Source organism: Rutidosis leptorrhynchoides, chromosome 1 (assembly GCF_046630445.1).
Source record: "Rutidosis leptorrhynchoides isolate AG116_Rl617_1_P2 chromosome 1, CSIRO_AGI_Rlap_v1, whole genome shotgun sequence".
Taxonomy (NCBI): Eukaryota; Viridiplantae; Streptophyta; class Magnoliopsida; order Asterales; family Asteraceae; genus Rutidosis; species Rutidosis leptorrhynchoides.
Genome location: NC_092333.1, coordinates 151,395,434 through 151,417,319, shown reverse-complemented (window position 1 = coordinate 151,417,319; position 21,886 = coordinate 151,395,434). Strand labels below are relative to the sequence as shown.

Below are 21,886 nucleotides of genomic sequence, written 5' to 3'. Positions count from 1 at the left end.
GACTTCGGGTATAAGGATAATTTGACGAGGACACTCACACTTTATATTTATGGCTGATGGACTATTATGGACAAAAACCAGATGGACATATCGAATAATCCAGGACAAAGGACAATTAACCCATGGTAATAAATTAAAATAAACACGTCAAACATCATGATTACGGAAGTTTAAATAAGCATAATTCCTTTATTTTATATCTCATCGCACTTTTAATTATCATACTTTCAATTATCGCATTTTTATTTATCCACATTTACTTTACGCCTTAAATTAAGTCATTTGTATATTTAATATTTTACATTAGATTTTAATTGTTTCTAAAGTTTTAAAATCGACAAACTGGTCATTAAATGGTAAAAATCCCCTTTTTATAATAATAATAATACTACTTATATATATATATATATATATATATATATATATATATATATATATATATATATATATATATATATATATATATATATATATAGTTTAAAAATATAGCGTTAAAACTTGGCTAGCTCCCTGCGGAACGAACCGGACTTACTAAAAACTACACTACTTTACGATTAGGTACACTGCCTATAGTGTTGTAGCAAGGTTTAGGTATATCCACTCTATAAATAAATAAATAACTTGTGTAAAATTGTATCGTATTTAATAATATTTCGCAATAAAAATATAACTATTTCGTATACACCTCGCATAACATCAAATATTAAATATATTAAAAAAAAATTAAAGCGAAAAGCGAACAAAATTTATTAATATTGATAGCTTTATTATCATCATCATCATCATCATCATCATCGTCATCATCATCATCATCATCATCATTATTATCATTGTTATCTGGTAAAACTTTTGCTGTTGATGTGTCTGAAAAACTTGTGAATCAAGTGGTGACGTTAGAATTAATCTGTTCGCAAAGTGAGTCGGATACCCAGGTTAACCTAAAAATAATTAACGTTTAAGGGTCGTTTTTTATTTCTTGCATAGGGCCTTCGAAATCAATGAGACGACTCTGTATATACTTCAATTTTTATAGGACAAGCAAGACCTCTGCCTGTGTCGGTGTCTTCCGTTTTAGGTTCATTCCTCCATCTAAATTTTGTAGTAGGGATGGAGTGATGGGATGTGATGAGTGAAGTATCAAATTATGATTTAAAGTTAGGAGTAAAAATGAATGAAAATGGTTGAAAATTGAAAAAATAATTTTATTCTATTCATCAAACCCTCCCGTGATTACTCCGGTTCACGCCAGCAAATGTAGAGCCCATCACGCCGCGTTAATGGAGTGATGGATGGAGCTATGGTATCACTTTTCATCACCGCGGCAACGTTAATAAGGGTCTAAAAATTCAACCTTAATGTCCTTAGAAACAGTTAGTCTTGGATCAGTTCGAAAAATGTGAAGGACATGCAACAAGAACATGACATCTAATGTGTATCATACAACCAAAGAGCTTCTGGCCTAGCGATATCAAGGGAGCTCATCAACCTTATTATCCAACCCCGAGCAATCTTAGTTATTGGTGGGGTTTTGCTCCGTTAGCTGGTATTTGTTTAGTCATTTAGATAAAGGTTATGAATTCGAGTCCTATTATGGACAAAAAAAAAAAAAGAGTGTGTATGTTTACCGTTTGAAAACAGACATATCACACAACACAACCGGGGGCAGTTTTATGTGGAGTGACCATTGCAATTTTCAGTGTTAAAATTTTGGATTTTTCGACTTTGCACTCGGTGGTTTTTTTTTTTTTTTTTTTTGTTGCCCAAAACCTACATATGTTTTCCCAAAACCTTCAAATTTTGTCCAAAAACCTTTATTTTGCCTAAAAACCTCCAATCTTTTGCCTCAAAAACTCCATATTTTGCCCAAAAAATTTGCAACGGTTTTAAAAAAAATTCGCCCCTAATGAAGAGAAATTCTGCTACCGCCAATGAACACAACAGACATCAATGATCAGTTATATATATATATATATATATATATATATATATATATATATATATATATATATATATATATATATATATATATATATAGTGGTAGGATCAAGAGGGAAGTAACCAATCGGGGGGAAGCGGGAGGAAGCAAAAACTTTTTTTTTTCTTTTTGTTTTTTGAAAAAACCTTGTTCACGAACATTATAGATGGGATGAAAATATGAACATTTAGTAGAGACACTTTGTGATAAATGTTTTTATTTTGGCGGAAAAACGCTCGAAGAAGTAATATATAACAATTATCGTGTTTTTCGAGCGTATGTTGAGGTTTTAGCTATTGGGGTTTAGATATTAAGGTTTAGATATTAGGGTTTATAGGGTTTAGATATTAGGGTTTAGAAATTTAGGCTTTAGGGTTTTTAACACGAACATTTTAGAGTTTAGGATTTAGGGTTTAGGGTTTAGGGTTTGGTGTTTTGGGTTTATGGAATAAACCCAAAACACCAAACCCTAAACCCTAAACCCTAAACTCTAAATCGGGCTAAATTTTACTTCACAAAACATGAAGAAAAAAAAAACGTTCATATTCTTCACGAACAATATTATCTTGAATGCTATTTTTGTTGATCGTTTTTCCGCCTAAATAATAACATTCATCACGAAGTGTCTCTTCTAAATGTTTATATTTTCGTGTGATCTTGAACCCTAATATCTAAACCCTATAAACCCTAATATCTAAACCCTAATATCTAAACCCCAATAGCTAAAACCTCAATATACGCTCGAAAAATACGATAATTGTTATATATTACTTCTTCGAGCGTTTTCCCGCCAAAATAAAAACATTTATCACAAAGTGTCTCTACTAAATGTTCATATTTTCATCTCATCTATAATGTTCGTGAACAAAGTTTTTTCAAAAAACGAAAAAAAAAAAAAGTTTTTGCTTCCCCCTGCTTCCCCCGATTGGTTACTTCCCTCTTGATCCTACCACTATATATATATATATATATATATATATATATATATATATATATATATATATATATATATATATATAAAAGTATTTTGATAAATATACTTGCTTCTTGCAAGAGAGCCTTCTTTTATATAATTGATCGTTCAAAATAAAATAAAATGGGAGGTCCTGTAATAGTTAAATCCTATCGTTGTCATAGACATAGTTCAGTCTCGGATCATTCCAAAAGACGTGCAAGACAAACAAGAACGGAGGACGACCAATACATATACTGATATGCCACACACAACACAAACAGCACACACAAACACCCATAAAGACACACCCCACACACGCATTCACAATCATTGTATATGATAGAACGGCTACAATGCACCTTAGTAACAACAATCTATTGGCAATTGCTTATAAAAAATAAGCTGGTCCTAACCCACACATACTGTAACCCATACACTACAAGTTACCACTACCATTTAGTATATACAGATTAGAGCCAAATTGAAACAAAACTTGATTAAACACATAATGAGCCTCAAAATGGAATAAGTAGCAAACCACTGATTTTTTATACAACAATTAAAGCACCTAACAACATTACCCAAAAACACCTTTTCACAAACTGCACAGTATCCCCAATTCCTAATTCCAAACACTACCATCTATCTCTATTCGTTTAGTTGCAGAACACAAATACCAAATTGCAAATGAATCATCCAAATACCATTGTTTTAAGTTATACAAAGTCCTTAATCTGTCCAATACCATTCCACATGTCGAAATTTTCGACCCGTTGACTTTCTCTACTTGACTCGGACGCATCAGTTTTAGCTCCTTGCGACTTCCTAAGCTTTGCTACAAGAACCCACATATTTGCAAGCTCGTTTTCAAGATACGCTTCTCTCTCTTTAGATTCCTCAACTATTCGTTGCAGATCATGTTCTCTTTGATCCTTTTCAGACAACACGGCTTCATAAGACATTTCTCTTTCTCTGCTCAATGCAAGTTCTCTCTTTAATTCTGACTGTGTAGGGCCCGGGTCCTTTTGTCTGAAAAAGGTGTTATCTTTACGTCCATTTCGAGTAGGGGGTGTTAGTTTACTACTACGCTGGTGCGGGGAGTTCTTGTGTGATGACAACTCAGCTGATAGTTTCTCGTTGTGGTTCATTAGCTTTGCAACTTCTTCAGAGAGTGCCTTGAGCTCAACTGCAGCAGCCGAGGCTAACCCTTTGGCATAAGAGTCCTCTTCTGCTAGTTTTTTATTTCGGGATTCTAACTGCTCTTTCAATTCGTTTAACTCAGTCACTTTGTGTTTGAATTCTTCCATCTCCAGTGCCTAAAATACAATAGCATAACTTCAAATGCTAGGCTCTTATTATTCAAATGCGTATCACATGAAATCTTTCCAGAAGCGAGTTAGTTCTAATTGGTTTGGCATTAGAAATGGCAAGTTTTATCGAGCTACGTTTTTCAGTTTCAGAAAACAAGCTCAATTCAGGCTATGTTTTATTAACAAAGTTGCCATAATGTACCTTTATTCAGAAAGTTGGATTGTCATGGAATTATCATAATTTCTTTTGTAACCTTATTTGACACACTACTACAACTGTTTTTAACAAAAGTGCTTTGAGTCAACTCCACACTGTTTCAACCCCGTAACAGCTAAACTTTGCGACGTTCTCAACTCTAAAATCAGAAAAATCATTTTAGTATTGAATATTTTGAAAAACAGCACTCGGTCAAATTAGCAGAACCTAACAGTTTATATATCATTATATATACTTAGGAGCATCTTTTAAACTTGAAATGACATTGACATGTGTTTAAAATTTTCAACTATTACACCCAGGTTTGTATTTAGTTTTACACACTAAAATGGGACGTAACTGAATTAAATTTCTCCGATTATGCTTCTGTTTTACACAATTTTGAAACTTTTACACCCAGGTTCAACTTCTGTCGCCATCCAAATGAACCCCTTTACTTGGATCCTAACCGCTAATTATACAATTTGTCCCAAACCAGTTATACTTACTTTGATCCTTACCGTTGATTTATACACTTCGTTCCAAATCCATTACCCAACTCACCGAAATTGCCTCATCTAATTAAACATGAAGATGCAAATAGTAATTCAAGAATGAACCTGAGCTTGACAAAGCGACTTAATCTTTGCATCCATTTCTGCATCAAATGCACTCCGTGCATCAGAAAGAAGTTGTTTCAAGGATTTGATTGTTTCCTGTAGTCCTTCACATTCACTGATCTGGAGGAAACATGAAATCTCAAAATCCGTAAGCATGTAAATCGTAGTGTTGTGTAGAGGGGAATAGTAGCACTTGGTTTCAATCTTACCTTTAGGTTGAGCTGCTCTTGAAGTACTCTATTATCCCCAACTTTCACCTGGCAAATGAGAGTAGAACATGCCTCAAGGTTATGGTAAGCTGTTACTTAGAAATGATCCTGAGAAAAGTTCACTTCAATGCTCGTTTACTGTTTAACCCCTCTAATAAATTCGTATATCTTTTTTGGGCACAAAATACACTATAACTTTCACATATTATACAAGTCTCGATTGCTGATATGGATATCTTGGTATGTGTGTGTGATTGAGAGTGAAACAGACACAGATTTTAATCCAAATAAGAGAACAAAGAAACTACTCTAAAAATCCAAAGGAACCTACCTCAAGCTCAAAGGACTTTTCATTTAACTGTGCTTCTAGCTCAGATACCGTCTGCATAAATAGCAATTGGAGCTTAGAAAGATTACACAAGGCAAGGACATACATTTTGAAGGTAGTAGGAAGGGGTTAGGTTAATCCCTAAACACTTTACATCCTTTTTATATAGAGAGATTATAAAATATAGCGGGTTTAAATGATTACAAAACCAATCTAGATGTTTAGATAAAATGATCCAAGATGTTGACGACTTTAGGGTGACTTTCAACTCGTTTGACCAAATTCCCTTTTAGGATTGACCCATTTGAACCGTTTGAGATAAAGCACCAACCAAATAAACCCACTCATAAGTAAAAGGGTTAAAATCATTCTCTCCTAATAATAGCACTTACAAGTGTCTGTTCAACTTCGTCCATCTTCTGACGAGATGATGCAACAGAACTAGCAATTTTGTCTTCCATGAGTTTGATTTGATCATTTTTCAAATTGATTTGTTCATTCAGTCTGGCGATCTCCGCCTACAGATTATAAAGATTTTTTCTTCAGTAAATAGACCCAAGTTAAAGTTGATGAAAGATTTAAATTATTACATTTATCATTTCTCTCTGAGAGTCTTTTCCAGGATTCGGCGACAATCGCTTTAGAGCACTTAACTGAATAGCCATCTCTTCAGACAGTATCTTTTGCTGCTCTCTAAGGAGGTCAATTTCGTCAATTGACTTTATGCTGACAAGAGGACTCTCTTGTAGCAAAAAAGTATCATCACTGATTTCTTGATGGTGTCTGGGCCCTGGTGAGAGCTCAGCTGATCTGCACTCCAATAGCAATGAGTGTGAATGTCTGGATTCAGTAGGATTATCTGCAGGGGGAGTTGAAGGTGTGCTGAAAGACTTGGCACCACTTGATTTATCACTAGGACTAGTCAAAGCCCCTGAGATACTGTCCCGTCTCTAGTAAAACAAAATAATGTGATTAATGAAAGGATATGAAAAATCCATGAGACTGAAAGATGACTAAATAGGTCAAACACATAGATATTTGACCACATGACTATAAAGGTCAAATAGATTTATCACAGCAAAGGGATACATAAGTCTGATTCATACAAGTCAAAATACAAGTCTTTACTTAAGATACTAAAAGTACTTATTCTCAGTCACAATATGTTTTTTTATAATAATAAATATATGTGACGGGTAGAACTGTTGTTACAGAAATAATGTGATTAACGAAAGCATATGAAAAATCCATAAGACTGAAAGATGACTAAACAGGTCAAACACAGAGATATTTGACCACATGCATACTCACTAAATTATAACAGAAAAACAACAAAAACATCATTATGTGTCATATTTGGCAAGCTTGGAGTGTGGAATAGTAGATTTATCGCAACAAAAGGATACATGTGCATGCTTCATACAAGTGAAAATACAAGTCTTCACTTAAAATACTGAAAGTACTTATTCTCAGTAACCATATGGTTTCGTAATAAGTATGTGTGACGGGTAGAAGTGTAGAACTGTTGGTACAGATATATGATCAAATATATTGAATTTCAAGAATTCTGCATCTAAACTAGTTTGCTTCTAATTGATTGCTCATGGATATGATATAATAAATATATTGTCACAATCTTCTGAAAGGAATTATGAATATGAAAGAGACCAACTGTGGACTTCAAGGTATCAGCAGAATCTTTTTTTACAATGATGTGGTACTCTTCCCATTTATGTCAATCAAATCTCACAAATAAGAACAATTTGCCAAAAAATTATGTTAAGAATATACAGACTTAAGTTAGTTCATATGTTGATCAACCAATTAAAAAAGAAGCAATAATTGCATAGAAGACTGACCCGTGGTTTCAACCAATTGAGTAATCCGGGCTTCTTGGCCTTTTTATCCTCTTTCAGTACCTCACTATTAATTTCGGCACTTCGATCAAGGTCCACATACAACTCAGAGTTTTCATCACCCGAATTCAAGTCACGCTTCCGATGAGGGAGATATGCAAGCTGGCCATTGCAAGAGATCATTTACATTAAATCATTATATTAGGAGAAATGAAACAGAATTAATGTGACATTCTTGGCATCATAACCAGAATGCCGTATCAATATCAATATTAAGGTAGTATCAAGTGTCCAAAGAACTAGAAACATAAGCATGAGATCGAATTACCTCTTCCTCGCCAAAGGAATGTCTTCTTCTTATATTTGAGCGATGCGGAAGTCTAGATGAGGGAGAAGACTTTGTGGAAACTAAGATTAATTTGGTCAGCCTCTGTATTCGGCTTAATAAAGCCGCTTTGGCTTCTTCTTCTTGTTCCAATCTTGATTGCAACTTCATTTGACCATCTTCGAACTGTACACATCACATATAACCAGAAGGAACCCATAAATTATAGGATATTTAAACTGATGGGACAGATATAGACAGATACAACTTTTTCAAGGAACACACAAGTGACATGATCTTTGTATAGTTCCGGGCACAATGAATGCCTTTTACTTGTGATTGTTTATATAGCAGGTAAATCAGTCCATCACCACTATACTCCAAGCACATATGTGGTTGTAAATAATGATTGAAATTGGTGGTGGCAAATGTTTGAATTGGGAAACGGTCAAAAGAAGTAATGTTATGTATGAGTTGAAACAAGTCATAGCAATACACCCAGAATTCGGTTGTCCGAAACTCTTAAGTTTTTATATATAATTGTGTGTCAGGTATAATTACAAAACTCAATAATTAAAAATGCAATCAAATAGTTTTGTGAAATGATTTAGAGAGTTAATGCAATATAATGAACTTTTTACCAACTTTCGTCCCACTTCTTTTTAAGCTGCCTTTAACAATTTTATTCAACATGTTTGACCAGTAAAAGAGATGAGACACCAAATCAACCTATTCATATATATACATTTTCCACCTTTTCTCGACCACACAAAAGATCTGACTCTATCAGTATACTTGAACATGTGATATCCATGTGTTATTTTGTCACCCAAAAAGAAGGAAAATGAACATTCCTACTGGAGTAACAATACACTTTCAGTTCAGTGTTTGAACCCAAGCCAACAAATGTTGATAAACCCCTTGGAAAAATTTTGATCACTAAATGCGTCATGTTACAAGATAAAGAACAAAGACCACAGATTAATGTATCATCACATATAAAGTACCTTCTGTTTAAGAAGAAAGATGTCATCTCCTCCAGCATCCTTAAATTGAGGAATTACAGCAATGCCACTTTTTAAATGTTCGAGCTCCTCCTTTAATGACCGAATTTCATTTTGGTATTTCTTGATAAGGGATTTCTCGTCAATGATCTGCAAAATTATATACTTACTTTGTAATACCGTTAAAAAATAGGTAATTCGAAGCACTCAAAGTTATATGTCCAAACTCCAAACCTTATTTTGTGCCGCCTGAATTTCAATGTGTTTTGCACGGTGGGCAAATTTTAATGTATTATGTGTCTCCTCGGAGTTGCTTGATGATGGAGTAACAGTGCATATAAGCTAAAAAGGACGAGAATAAGGACTTAATGAGCAAATGATATTTCTGTTCATAATAGAGATGACAAATGAGTAGGTTCATAATAGAGATGACAAATGAACGGTCCATGACAATTAAGGATCAACCTTAGTAATGGGCCAGGTCAGCTCGCTTGACACCAAACACTTAGTTTTGGAAAGCAGTTGTGTGTCAAATACAAGTGAGATAACTGAATAGTCTCAATTTCATTAATTACTGGACAATTCAGAAGATTGTCAATATGAAACACACTTTGGCAACTATTTAAATGTTTGTTTGGCTGTTAGGGATAAAACATAACCCAAATTGACCCATTCATAAGTAAATGGGTCAAATTTGCCAACTCTTCTTCAAATGGAAAGTCAGGCTTTTTCTTTTATCAAGTTATCATAAGACCCCTTTGATTTGACAATTATGTGATACACTTACAGATACTCGCCCATGACCACTTAATGAAGATTGAAGGAGCCTGGTCAACTTTGAGTCCCTGTATGGTATATGAGCTGCTCTCGCATCTGTCAATTTCGATATAACCTATAGCAGTTCCGAGTTAGCAACCTCTATAAACGATATCCATTATACAACAACATACATAGAAACAAACTAAAAACTCATTATAGTCATAGTTTACACACACACTACAGACCAATGTAAACATTTGGATAGCAAACTATTAAGCTGAAAATAGTGGTTAAATTAATGAGGCCTCACAGTTCCAAGGGTTAGCAGACTTTTATTTATATAGGATCCTTCTTTTCGACGAACACCAGTAGTTTCTGCTTTAGAGCTCTCAGAACCTGCCAGATCTATGAGGTTCTGCATAAAATGTATAATTAAAATTAAAACTAATAAGGATAACAAATGACACACATTACAAAAATGAATTCACAAAGCTAGGTTATTTTGACAGTATTATACATGTCATTTGCAGCAGTAATAGAAACCCAACATTAATAGAAACGACGATGAATGAAAGGTAAGTACGGATGCATACCAACTGTGACAAGTTAACATCCCCACCGTCACCATTTTCACCACAAGGGCTACTCTCTATTGTCTGTGAGAAGGTAATAAAATAACAAAATATTAACAATGAAGTATATCAAGATAAACTGAATGATAAACAGTCAGATCAGGTACCAAGATTGTGTTCACTTGACTGTTATGTACATAAAGACCCTTAAAATTAGTGGTCAGAGTTTAAATTATTACCAATGTAAATATTGTGTGACTTCTGCTGCTGAGTAAATTAAAATTTGTAGAACCAACATGTCTGTGCTCTGTGGAAAACAAATAAAAGTAAATAAGAATGGTAGACCAATTACATTTACCAAATGAATGAATAAACTGTTTACAATATGCCATGGTAGCAATGCACCATGTCACCATTGGCATTATCTAGCAATTCAAAAAGGCATAAATGCAATATATCAATCGATTCAGTCCAAAACAAGACAAACCTAAAGCGTTTCAGATGACCTAGCATCTGGGATTGTAAAAACATAAAAATCACAAGCGAATCACAGAAAGGACAAACCTTCTCCAGCTGCAATAAGAGAGAGGGCATGGGCAGGAGATAAGACGACTTCCTCCTTTATACCTTCAACAAAGGTTCCCTGAAAGCAATATATATTGTATTTGTATGCTTTAATTATAATTGTCAAGATTTTAAATGACTGGAATATAAAGTTTTGAAAACAAGGGCACTCATGTAACTGGACCATAACATGAAATCTATAAAAACAATGGTACACTACAATATAATATAAAATAGTGTATGGGAAGTATAGCAGAAAAGTTTAATCCCAAAGTGACATTGAGTTGCTTCTTTTCATTATAAGGCTTTTTACAAGTCCAAAAGGTAAGTCTTCAAGATATCTATAAAAGCAGTGGTACACTACAATATAATATGAATAGTGTATGGGAAGTATAGCAGAAAAGTTCAATCCCAAAGTGACATTGAGTTGCTTCTTTTCATTATAAAGCTTTTTATAAGTCTGAAAGGTAAATCTTCAAGAAAAATGTAATATGGATAATGTAATTGTGAATTGAATGATCAAGAGGTATATTCCGGAAACCAATTAAATATAATGCATGTATAACAAAAGAACATATAGAATAATAACTCGAAAGATATGCTGAAATTACCTGACCATCCTCCCTAATTCTTAAATTTTGCCCTGCTGGGTTCAACAAGTCATTAACAACCTGAAGATATAACAAATCTTAAGATTGTAACATTACCAAATAAAAAAAGGCTCCGGCATCTGCAATATATGCCCAAGACACATTAGCATCAGGGTGGTTCTAAAGGTCCATATGGTGGCATCGGACAATTATACAGTCAACATGGATCAAAATACTTGGTGTTCAGAAGAATCTAGTATAAAACAAAATATACAAAGAAGCTATAAAATTAAGGATACAAAAAGCTTGTATAAGTGGTTGCGCTCTCAACATTACAAATAATGTCCAACTAGAACTCCAACTCTGAATCTCAGACACTGTCTCAAAGTTAAGAGGACATTTGCATTCAAGAACATTCAAGACAACGGAATGCAAGGAGGTAAGGAACGCTACATAGATTTCAGAGAACATTTAAGACAACAGAATGCAGGCTGGTTGCCTGGTCGGATATTTCTACAGCATGTATATACCAAAAAGTAACATGTCGAAAAGCATACATATCTACAAATCATGATTCAACGAGTAGCGGATTCTAATTAACAATTACTCATATACTGATTTAAGTATATAATTAGTAACACAAACTAGAATTACAAATATGAAAACATTCAACCATGACACAGAATTTCCATCACGAGCTCATATTCAACTTATATAGAGCCAGTTTCAAAAGATAGAATGCAAGTCTACACTGTTATTTAGATTGAAATGGCATGCAAAGCAGATGATGGTAATAATTTAACATAGGACCTACCCATCGTTATGGGCGAACATATATATAGAAGAGATTTATTAATCAAGTAGCAAGTGCCACAGATGAAATAGTTTAGAAATGTACCTCATTATAGATTTCCAAATATGAAACACGGAGAAGATATTCACGACTTGGAGTCTGAAAAAGTAAAATGTTTATCAGATCTTCTGAAAGCATGTATAACTTGCATTGGTAATTTCAAAAGTTTAGCCATTCAGACCTCTTGAATTATACTGAAAGCATCCTTTACTGCCAATGGGATGATTCCAGGGGACCTTTGATCACCCTGACTTGTATATATGACAAAGATAATCAGAAGAAATACACTGGTATATAACATACACAGACACAGAGATAGATATTTAACTGAAGGTCATCTATCCATAAGGCCTATGGATGTCAAACAAGCTACAGTATTACGAAAGTACAAGAAAGAAAAACTGACTGACATGCATGGTGTGAGTCTTCCCACTACTTGTAACACCATAAGCAAAGATAGTCCCTAATATCAGAGATAGAACATAGAAGATTTATCAGAGGTATTGCCAACATAATCAGAGCGCATAATAATTAAAATGAAAAGGCTAATAGGTTTCATGAAAATACCAATACTGATATATAGTCAAAAATACATGGAAACTATAAGCTTTGTACAGATCATTAAAAATAAAGTTATTTCAGCGCAGTCCCAATTATGATATTTAGTACACACAATATAAGATGATATATCTCCTTGTAAGCATGTGCACACTTGGATGATCAAATAGCATTTTCTTTACAGACAAGCCACTTGGCGGTAAATCATTAAGCATTTATTAGTACAGATAAGAAGGAAAAAAAAAAGCATTGCATACCATTCACGCCTTCCATGGCACCACCAACAACATGATGGGCAGCAATATCATATACATGACGTGTTGTTGTAGTAGGCCCAAACACCCGATCTACATATTAAAAGGAATGATTTCTACAATGTCAATTACGGTATCCAAATCTGTCATCTCTAAAAGAAAAGATACATGAAAAAGGTGGAAAAATGTATGAAAGTAATCAAAGCAGTGAAACTAGCTAGTCGGGGATAATCGATTGGGGCAGGGTCTAATCGGTCTAGTCGGGGGACTAGTCGGACATCAAACATCTTTAACTTCATAGTTTTTTTACCTTCTTTGTCCAAATAAATCTGACTTTGACCAACTAAATCGGACTTTTAGATGATTCATTGTTGACCGGTGTTCAACAATGAATTTTGATCGAGTTGGCCTAGTTGGGACGGACTACTTCAAAATCCTCACTAGTCGGCCGATGTTTACACCATGAAAGTAATACAAGGTATCATTTTTATTTATAAACAAATTCAACCTCACTTACCTGCCAAACGAATGTTGAATACAAGGATAAAAAACAGAGATCTAGCAAAAGTATCTTTCTTGTGCTAGATATATTATATATCTTATATGTTAGTTATATAAGACGAGAACTTGAACCAAGAGTCATTGTAGGAACTACATTCAAGTCAGTTTTGATTACTGGACAGAGGGCACGACCTAATATTTATAAACATGAATGAGCCCTAGATACTTAAGAAATCACATCATTAGTTGGATACATCAAACCTAAGATATTGCAAGTATATTCAACATCGCTGCTATTCAGAACTAAAACCTGTAATTGATGGTTCTTAAACCAATCAACTGGAGATCAATATGAGTCAACATATCAAATTTAGTTTTAGAAAACTAATAAGCATAATGAAATCATGAGAACCAAATAATATAATTCGAAATGTATCCCAGGAGGTTTATCTAATCTTCTAAGGATGGACACACAAACAAATCAGACTAAAATTACATAGAAAGTGGTTTGAGCTCAACTAGGTAAATCGGATTCACAGACAGTATTAGATGAATCAACAAATTCAATCTCAATTTCAGTTAGGGATAAAATATCCCCAAATTTGACTCAGAATAAGTGTTCACGAACATGTTTATTTCCTTCTGTTTATGCTTGATCACTACTTTTTCACTAACAAATTAATGTCAAATTGCCAATACACTTCATGTTCTTTTACTAAACCTTGACTCTATCACAGACAGTACAGTTTTATTGTTTTACACTAAAATATCTCCTAGTCAACGGCGTTAAGTTCAAGGCAAACAAATAAAAGCAAGCAAAAAAATACTTCGGACTACTTGTATTTCTTGCAAAATAGGGACTACGTATCAAGCAAATTGTTTGGATTCCAGTCTAGAACATTTCAAATCCAAACCTGAGTGGCTATGGTCACTTTACAACCCTACCTTAAGTTACACAAGAAAGCAATCAGTCAGCTAACTTTCAACATTCACATCTGCTGCTTATAAATATAAATATACATATGAGAGCAGACGCTCATTCATGGAAACTAAAATCGGTATGGTGGGGGAGGCCTATTATCTATCTCAACTTACAAGTGCCCTTGTTAAACAAAAAAAGTTTAAAACTCAATCTCAGGTTATTACTTTCTCCAATTTGAACAATAAGTAACACCAGCCTCTGCAATGAAGACACCATTAGAACTTTTTCCACGTAAAGCTTCACAGTACTTCTATGTTCTTACTAGTCAGTTTCACTTTTCATTAGTTGCCAAATATGACTGACAGCCTAAAATCCAAATACCAAAAACATGAACCTCTATTAAGTTATAATTAGTTCACTAAGGACTGCACTAAAGAATAACTACATGTTCCCAAACAGTACACCAATAAGTTCAACAGATGAATACTACAAGTAGCAAATAGCCAACTACACTTCAACGTAATGTATCGTACCATACGCATAAGCAATTGACTGAGTAGTCTCGTTCCGTACAATCGATTCTCCATCTGCATACCAAGCAATCTCCTCACCCTGCCTTATTTCCCTAGGACTATTCATCCATAAATCCATAAACAAATACAAAATCAGGTATTAATCTAATCAAATTAACAATAAATTAACCTAACAAATTCACAATTCACCAAAACATTAACCTAATTCAAATATTCAATCACCTGAGAGGCCGGAACCGAACTGTAACCGTCACATTCTCCTTCGATCTCTCCGAGCTTAACGATGAATTCTCCGAGTGAAAGTGACGTGGCTTACTTTTCGCCGATGAAACCGGATAATACAAATTATCAACAGAAGCTTCTGGAACGTGTTTCGAAGATGACGTTGCAGACGACGTTTGCGAATTTACATTTTTCGATATCGATTTCCTTGACTTCAATCCACTTTGCTTTGACGCCATATATGACTTTAAAATCTAGTTTGTTCGATCACGATTAAACATGAAGGAATTATGCAAGCAGTTAATGAAGAACAGTGTAGTTTCATATGCGAAAGAAGGTATAAATAACGATAGTAGGTGAGAAATGTGTGGGGGCTAATTAGGGTTTAGAGTTAATGTTGGTGCTTGGCTTTGAAGCGATGATCCTTTTTAATGAAAGACTGTGTTTGTATGTGTATCATCCCTCTTAGTTACGGAATACTACTTTTCAGGGACATTTTCAGACCACCAGAAATATACAAAATTAAAAGTAGAGAAAGATGGATACAGAATTTTATTTTTATTTTTTTCAGGGAAAAAAACTAATACTCAAACGAGGTCGTTTTCCAAAGGAAAACACCCTCAATCGGAAAAACAAGTGGACACGGGAAAACGAAAAAGCTCGCACCTAGAAAGTAACCATCAAAGCTAAAACTATCATGAAGCGACGTGTACTAATCCATAAGGACGAATGTAACGACCCTGGTTTTTCCAACGTTTATTTATTAATAATTATTATTATTAATACTTGTGATTTAACGAATGTATGTTATTACATTTACTTGATGCCATGATTGCCCGTACTTGACTTTAATTGCCCGAAACGTCTTTGTGACGCCCGAAACTTACACGAATAATATTTTCAAGTATTATTTGCATTCATGATTGATATTATTAATCATTTTAATTAACTAAAGTTATTAGTTAATTACTTGGGCCTTTATTAGTGTTAATAGACTTTTACTTGGATTAATTTGTTAATTAATACATACTTGGGCTTTATGATTGAACATGGGCTTATAAGCCCACCCTACTTCTTAGTTGGACTATTTAGCCCATTCTCACATGTAAGTATTATTTGAAACTAAACTTGATTGCTTAACTTGTATAGAATCTAGTTACTAGTTTGGTTATGCATCCTTCTCATGTAAACACCTCCATTAACCAACTTTGTAAAGCTTTACATGCAAGTAACTAGTGTACAAAACCCTTCATCTTGATCCCTCCCAAACCGTCAGCTTGAAGGGTACAAGGGAGGTGTTTTTATTTCATTTTGTGCATTACTTCTTACTCATAATTCTCTCATTCCAAAACACACTTACTTGCTTTCATTATTTTCTCTCTTTTTCTCTCAAGTCTTGTAAGTAACAAGCTCACATCATCTTCCTTTTCTTTTGTAAAAACCGTGGCCCAACACCCCTATATCATCATCATCTTTGTTCTTTGATGTTGTATAATTACTTGATACTTGTTAGTTGTTGTTGCTACTTAGTTACATGAACTATGTTGTTATTATTTTCTTTACTAGTTACAAGAATCAAACTCTTTAGTTTCATTCTTCATTTTATCTTGTAATTACAAGAACACACAAGAACTAAACTTACTAGTTTATGTTCTACACATGTTGTTTCAAAGATTGTAAGTTCATGGTTGTAAAGCATACTTGTAATTCATGTTAGTAAACTTTAAAGTTTACTTTCTTAAAGATCAAACTTTGGTTTGAATCTTTAAAGTATGAACCACCATGAATTATTTACTTGTTTACTTAGTTTATTACTTCATATTATGCACTTTAAATTCATTTTTTGTTGGTTAATATTGGTCAAATGTTACTAGTTAACTTTGATCTCATTAATCTTGAACTAAAGTTAACTTTAAAAGTTCAAGAGCATGTAAAGTAAGTTTTCTTTAATTATAACTTTGTACACTTATGTTAATTCTAGACTTTTGAGTCTTGGATCTTCAAGATCAAACTAAGAACTATGTTCTACAACTTAAGATCTTGATTTCATAAGTTCACTTTCAAGTTTGTAACTTATTATTAGTTTTAAAGTTCATGTATGTGTTAGATCTAAGACTTTGATGTAACTTTGGTTCATCAAAACACTTGCAACACTTAAGTGAGTTGTGCTTCATGTCTTAGACTTACCCTTGGGTTATGATGGTCAAACCTTGGTGAAAATGATGCAAACACATCAATGAGTTGTACACTTGAAGCTATATGCATCAAGGATGAGAACCATGATAAGCATCGAGCACCAAGAACCACCGGAACCTACTGATCCTACAGTTTTACTGTTTCTGTGTCTGACCCGTATGACTTGGGCTACTGTAATTATGATTTTTAGATATCTCTGTTCGAGTAGATAACTTTTCATATAGGACTCGTCTTAATCCGAGTTACGGTTTAGGATTTATGGCCCTCCGATCGTCACTATGTCCATTTAACGTTGTGCTGAAAATTCAGACCTACTCGCACTTAGACCGTCGCCACGGTCAAACGAAGACGAGTTTGCTTCTGTAACTTTTACCACAACTAAAGGACTCATATACGGAGCCATGGCCACTAGTCTCACCTTATTTCAGTAGGTATAGAGGCCATGGTGACTGACCGAACTCAGCCTTTGTTTTAAACTACTTTCATAAACGAAACCTACTTTACACCTTTTGTTTGATGATGAATGATGATGACCCTTAAGACCTTATTTACATACTTTTAAACCTTTTTGGACAATTTACTGACTTAGTACTATTTGACTTAGGTTGAGGACTTCCCGGACCTACACACTTGCTTATTTCCCGAGTCATACTTTACCGCTACTTTATCATTGTGAGTTATAGCATTCCCTTTTTACTTTAACTTATTTTGGGAACTGAGAATACATGCGTATTTTATGTTTTACATACTAGGCATAAGTACTTAAACTTATATATGTGTGGGTTATATAACGGCAGAAACATTCCCTTTAGCTCGGTAACGTTTAGTCATTGGTTTTTGAACCGATGAACGCGAATCTTAGATATGGATCCATAGGGTTTGACATCCCCACTCGGGCTAGTAGCGCTAGCATTTAATGAGTGTTTAATACTTCGTAAACATACGCACTTGCCAAGTGTACTTTCAGGGGGTATAAACGTTAAGTTAGTTACCAAGTGCCCACGGTTAACATATACTTTATCATACTGTTTTGAAACGCTCTTTGTAGCACTGAAATCTCGTGGCCTACCTTACATACTGTTATAATTAAACTATAGCTCACCAACCTTTGTGTTGACGTTTTTAAGCATGTTTTTTCTCAGGTGCTTAAGGTTATTTGCTTCCGCTGTCGTGCTAGTCTTGCCGTAGACACCCGCTGCTCTAGTGTTATCACCGCATGAACTGTTTATCTTGCATTCAAACTTTAATACATTTGAAACTATGTTTTGTAACGACCTAAGGGTCACATACATTTATTCCTGCTTGCTATTCGTAGAGGCATACTGTTGGTGTAAAACAATTGACGTCGGTTATGACGTCATCTTTTTATCGTGAATGCAACTTCTTTTATTACAGCATGTAGTACTTAACCATGTAATGATCCTGTTGTTGATGATTCGTACATGATGGTTTTGTACGAGGCATCACATTTGGTATCAGAGCATTGGTTGTAGGGAATTAGGTTGCATTAGTGAGTCTAAGACCGACCCGAGTAGGATTCACTAATAGGACTAATCTACAACTTGCTAGTTTACGTGTTTCTGCTGAACTTACTGCATGCTGCTGCTTACTTTTACTGCTACATGCCATATGCTACTACATGATTTCACTACTGTATGATATTACTTGCTTTCGATTGCATGCTACTTCTGTACGATTCGTTATTATTGCCATGCTACTTATTGTTATACATGATTTAAACTGTTGGCCTAATACGTGCTTGCTTTATGACTTACTGACATGGAAAAATTTATTTTTCCTTGTTCAGATGTCGGATACTCCACCTGCTATCATTTTGGGCAGTTCAGACTCGTCAGCCACCCCACCTGCTGCTGCTGCCGACACACCGATCCCGCTACCCACGAGTGACCCCGGCGCTTCATCTTCCGGGACTAGCAGCCAGGCGCCTGCTGTGAAAACCCGAAACTAATCATCCGGACGATGTCCATATTGATTACAAACGAATTACAACAGTTGATAACATCGTGAGGTACTTGACCTCTATATGATACATTTTACAAACGTTGCATTTATTCTTAAAAGGCAATCTATCTTTACATCCAGATTTGACATATTCGCCTAACATTTCATTAAACGCAAATGACCTAATCTGTCATTTACTTATTAATAGTCTCTAATGAACTTCAATAACTTGAATGCAACGTTCTTGAATCATGGCTTAAATGGTCCCAAGTAGTATCCTTAACATGAGCTAATGCACAGCGGAAGACTTAATTCATACCTGAGAATAACATGCTTTAAAACGTCAACATAAAGTTGGTGAGATATATAGGTTTGATGCTAGCAGCGTTATAACAATGGACCATAAGATTTAAAGTTTATACATAATACACTCCTCGTGTATAGAAAAGACGTTGAGCACTTGGTAACCATACTTAACTAAAAGTCACGGCAGCATACTCTTAAATAAACCCTACACCGTACCAAGTGTAGTAACGAGAACGAAGTATTGTGCAACCGTTAAATGCTGGTCGTCCAGCCCGGTTGGGGATGTCAGCCCGATAGATCTATCAACACGATTCGCGTTTACGCTCCTCACGTAATTAGCAGTTACCAAGTATAAAGAGATATGCCATGGTACAACTCAACGTAGAATTTATTTTTGATCACTTGTGTCCATAACGTAAATCATTTATAAAAACTTCGCATGTATTATCAGCCCAAAAATATTTAGAGTTTAAAAGGGAACTATATACTCACCTAATGTATTTTGTAGTAAAAATACATAGAACGACATTGAACAAATATGGGGTTGGCCTCGGATTCACGAACCTATATCATTCGTATATATATATTAACACACGTAATCGAAAAAATTTATATATTACTAGTGATATAGTTGTTATATTTAATAACTTATAGATTTTATTAATAAATAATTATTATTTATTATAAACATATTAATATATTTATGTTATATGTATTAAATATAGTTTTTATATAACTTAATAGTTATTTGATAAAATAATATTAATGATTATAATTATAATATTAAAAATAATATTAATAATGAAAATGATAAAATAACCATAATGATAATAGTATTAATAATAATAATAATAATAATAATAATAATTTTGATAAATACGATAATTTTTCTAATACTGATAAAATGATACTAATAATAATAATAATAAAGATAAATAATAATTATAATGTTAACTTTACTTAATAATAATTTTCATAATTGTAATCTTAATAATGATATTAACACTAATAATATTAATACTTATATTCTTAATATTGGTGTAATAATAATAATAATAAAAATAATAATATTAAATAATGAAACTATAATTAAGAAGGCTACCTTAATTACAAAGGGTAAAAAGAAAGGAATTGTTCAAGCCGGGACTCGAACCCGCGACCACCCGCGTACCCGAAACACTACAAACCGTTGGGCTGTTGCCCATTTTCTGTAATTCAACCCACCAGGAATATTTATAACCCGTTACTTTTATTCATCATCATCTTCTTCTTATACAGCAATCGATTAGACACCATTACAGTCAAAATCAATATTTAATTGTTGGGTTTAGATGTTTTAAACAGAATCAACATGACTTAAGTGATTAACGGAAACAAAACAAAAAAAAATTAAAACAGGCTGCTGTAAGCCGCGAAGAACACCTCACAAACTCAAACATCAAATCCGGTTTTTAGGCTATTTTGGACAAAGGTTTCTAAACAAACTAGACTTTAAATCCTTCATAGAAACTTATTCTATCATCAATTTGACTTGAATTATTAAGCTGAGTTCGAATTTTATGAAAAACCAACCGTCTGTTTTTTTTAGAAATCGACTTTGACTCTTAAATTCAATCTCATTCTGATGAATTAAAAGTTGTAATTTTCCAGACATATTAAATAAAAGATTCCCAACAGAACTATGTTTATAGCTTTATAAAGAAAATCAGAACTCGTGTTATGGCTAAAATCAGTCACGAACAGGGAAAAAAAACGTCTGGGTCCTTGTGTTTCTGTTAAAAATTTCGTATGGACTTTTAGCAGTGAATAATTGAGGGATTTACCTAACATATGATTGATTAAGTGTTGTTTTATAATGTGATTTTAGTCGACATGGTATCACAGGGAAACAGAAAAATCAGATATGGAAAGAAGAAAGAAAATATTTCTGATAGTGATGTAATTAGCAGCATTCGATTTTAAAACACGTATCCTATAACAATATATATTTTTTTTTACAAAATATACAGCGTGTATATATATATCTGAATATTTATAAAATTATCTGAATTTCTTTTTTTTTTATTTGTATTTCCTTTTAATTTAGATAATTATATTTATTTATAGATTAGGATTATTCTTTTTCTAAATATCATAATAATACTTATAAAAATAATGATAATAATAAAAATATAATGGTAAGTAACAATAAAGAACATGATATTAATATTATTGATGATAATAATAATACTAATTATGATAATAATACCTATTATAATATAATTGATATTATTAATAAGTAAAAATAATATTAATAATATTAGTATTAATAATAAC

The 21,886-nt window shown here is 33.6% G+C and overlaps 1 protein-coding gene across 1 annotated transcript; it reads right to left on the bottom strand.

Annotated features, from left to right (window-relative positions):
* Nucleotides 1–3,439: 3,439 nt before the first annotated feature.
* LOC139866241 (kinesin-like protein KIN-7K, chloroplastic) lies at nucleotides 3,440–15,617 on the bottom strand. Its single transcript, XM_071854425.1, has 22 exons — nucleotides 15,107–15,617; nucleotides 14,885–14,982; nucleotides 12,932–13,021; nucleotides 12,527–12,579; nucleotides 12,298–12,363; nucleotides 12,162–12,215; nucleotides 11,285–11,344; nucleotides 10,674–10,752; nucleotides 10,349–10,416; nucleotides 10,131–10,193; nucleotides 9,848–9,952; nucleotides 9,566–9,670; nucleotides 9,013–9,120; nucleotides 8,782–8,928; nucleotides 7,778–7,960; nucleotides 7,453–7,611; nucleotides 6,184–6,543; nucleotides 5,986–6,111; nucleotides 5,597–5,647; nucleotides 5,266–5,313; nucleotides 5,057–5,176; nucleotides 3,440–4,246 (listed from the first exon to the last, which is right to left on the bottom strand). Exons 1-22 carry the CDS (start codon nucleotides 15,343–15,345, stop codon nucleotides 3,647–3,649), a joined length of 2,982 nt encoding a protein of 993 aa, XP_071710526.1. The 5' UTR covers nucleotides 15,346–15,617; the 3' UTR covers nucleotides 3,440–3,646.
* Between the last annotated feature and the right edge of the window lie 6,269 nt (nucleotides 15,618–21,886).

What these genes read in the sequence shown, in the direction of transcription:
- LOC139866241 (XM_071854425.1), bottom strand. Translation starts at nt 15,345, where the DNA reads ATGGCGTCAAAGCAAAGTGGATTGAAGTCAAGGAAATCGATATCGAAA. An exon ending in GTGGTCATGGGCGAGTATCT is followed by an intron (nt 9,121 to 9,565) that starts GTAAGTGTATCA and finishes CGTCCTTTTTAG; the next exon opens with CTTATATGCACTGTTACTCC. An exon ending in TCAATTGGTTGAAACCACGG is followed by an intron (nt 6,544 to 7,452) that starts GTCAGTCTTCTA and finishes TTGTTTTACTAG; the next exon opens with AGACGGGACAGTATCTCAGG.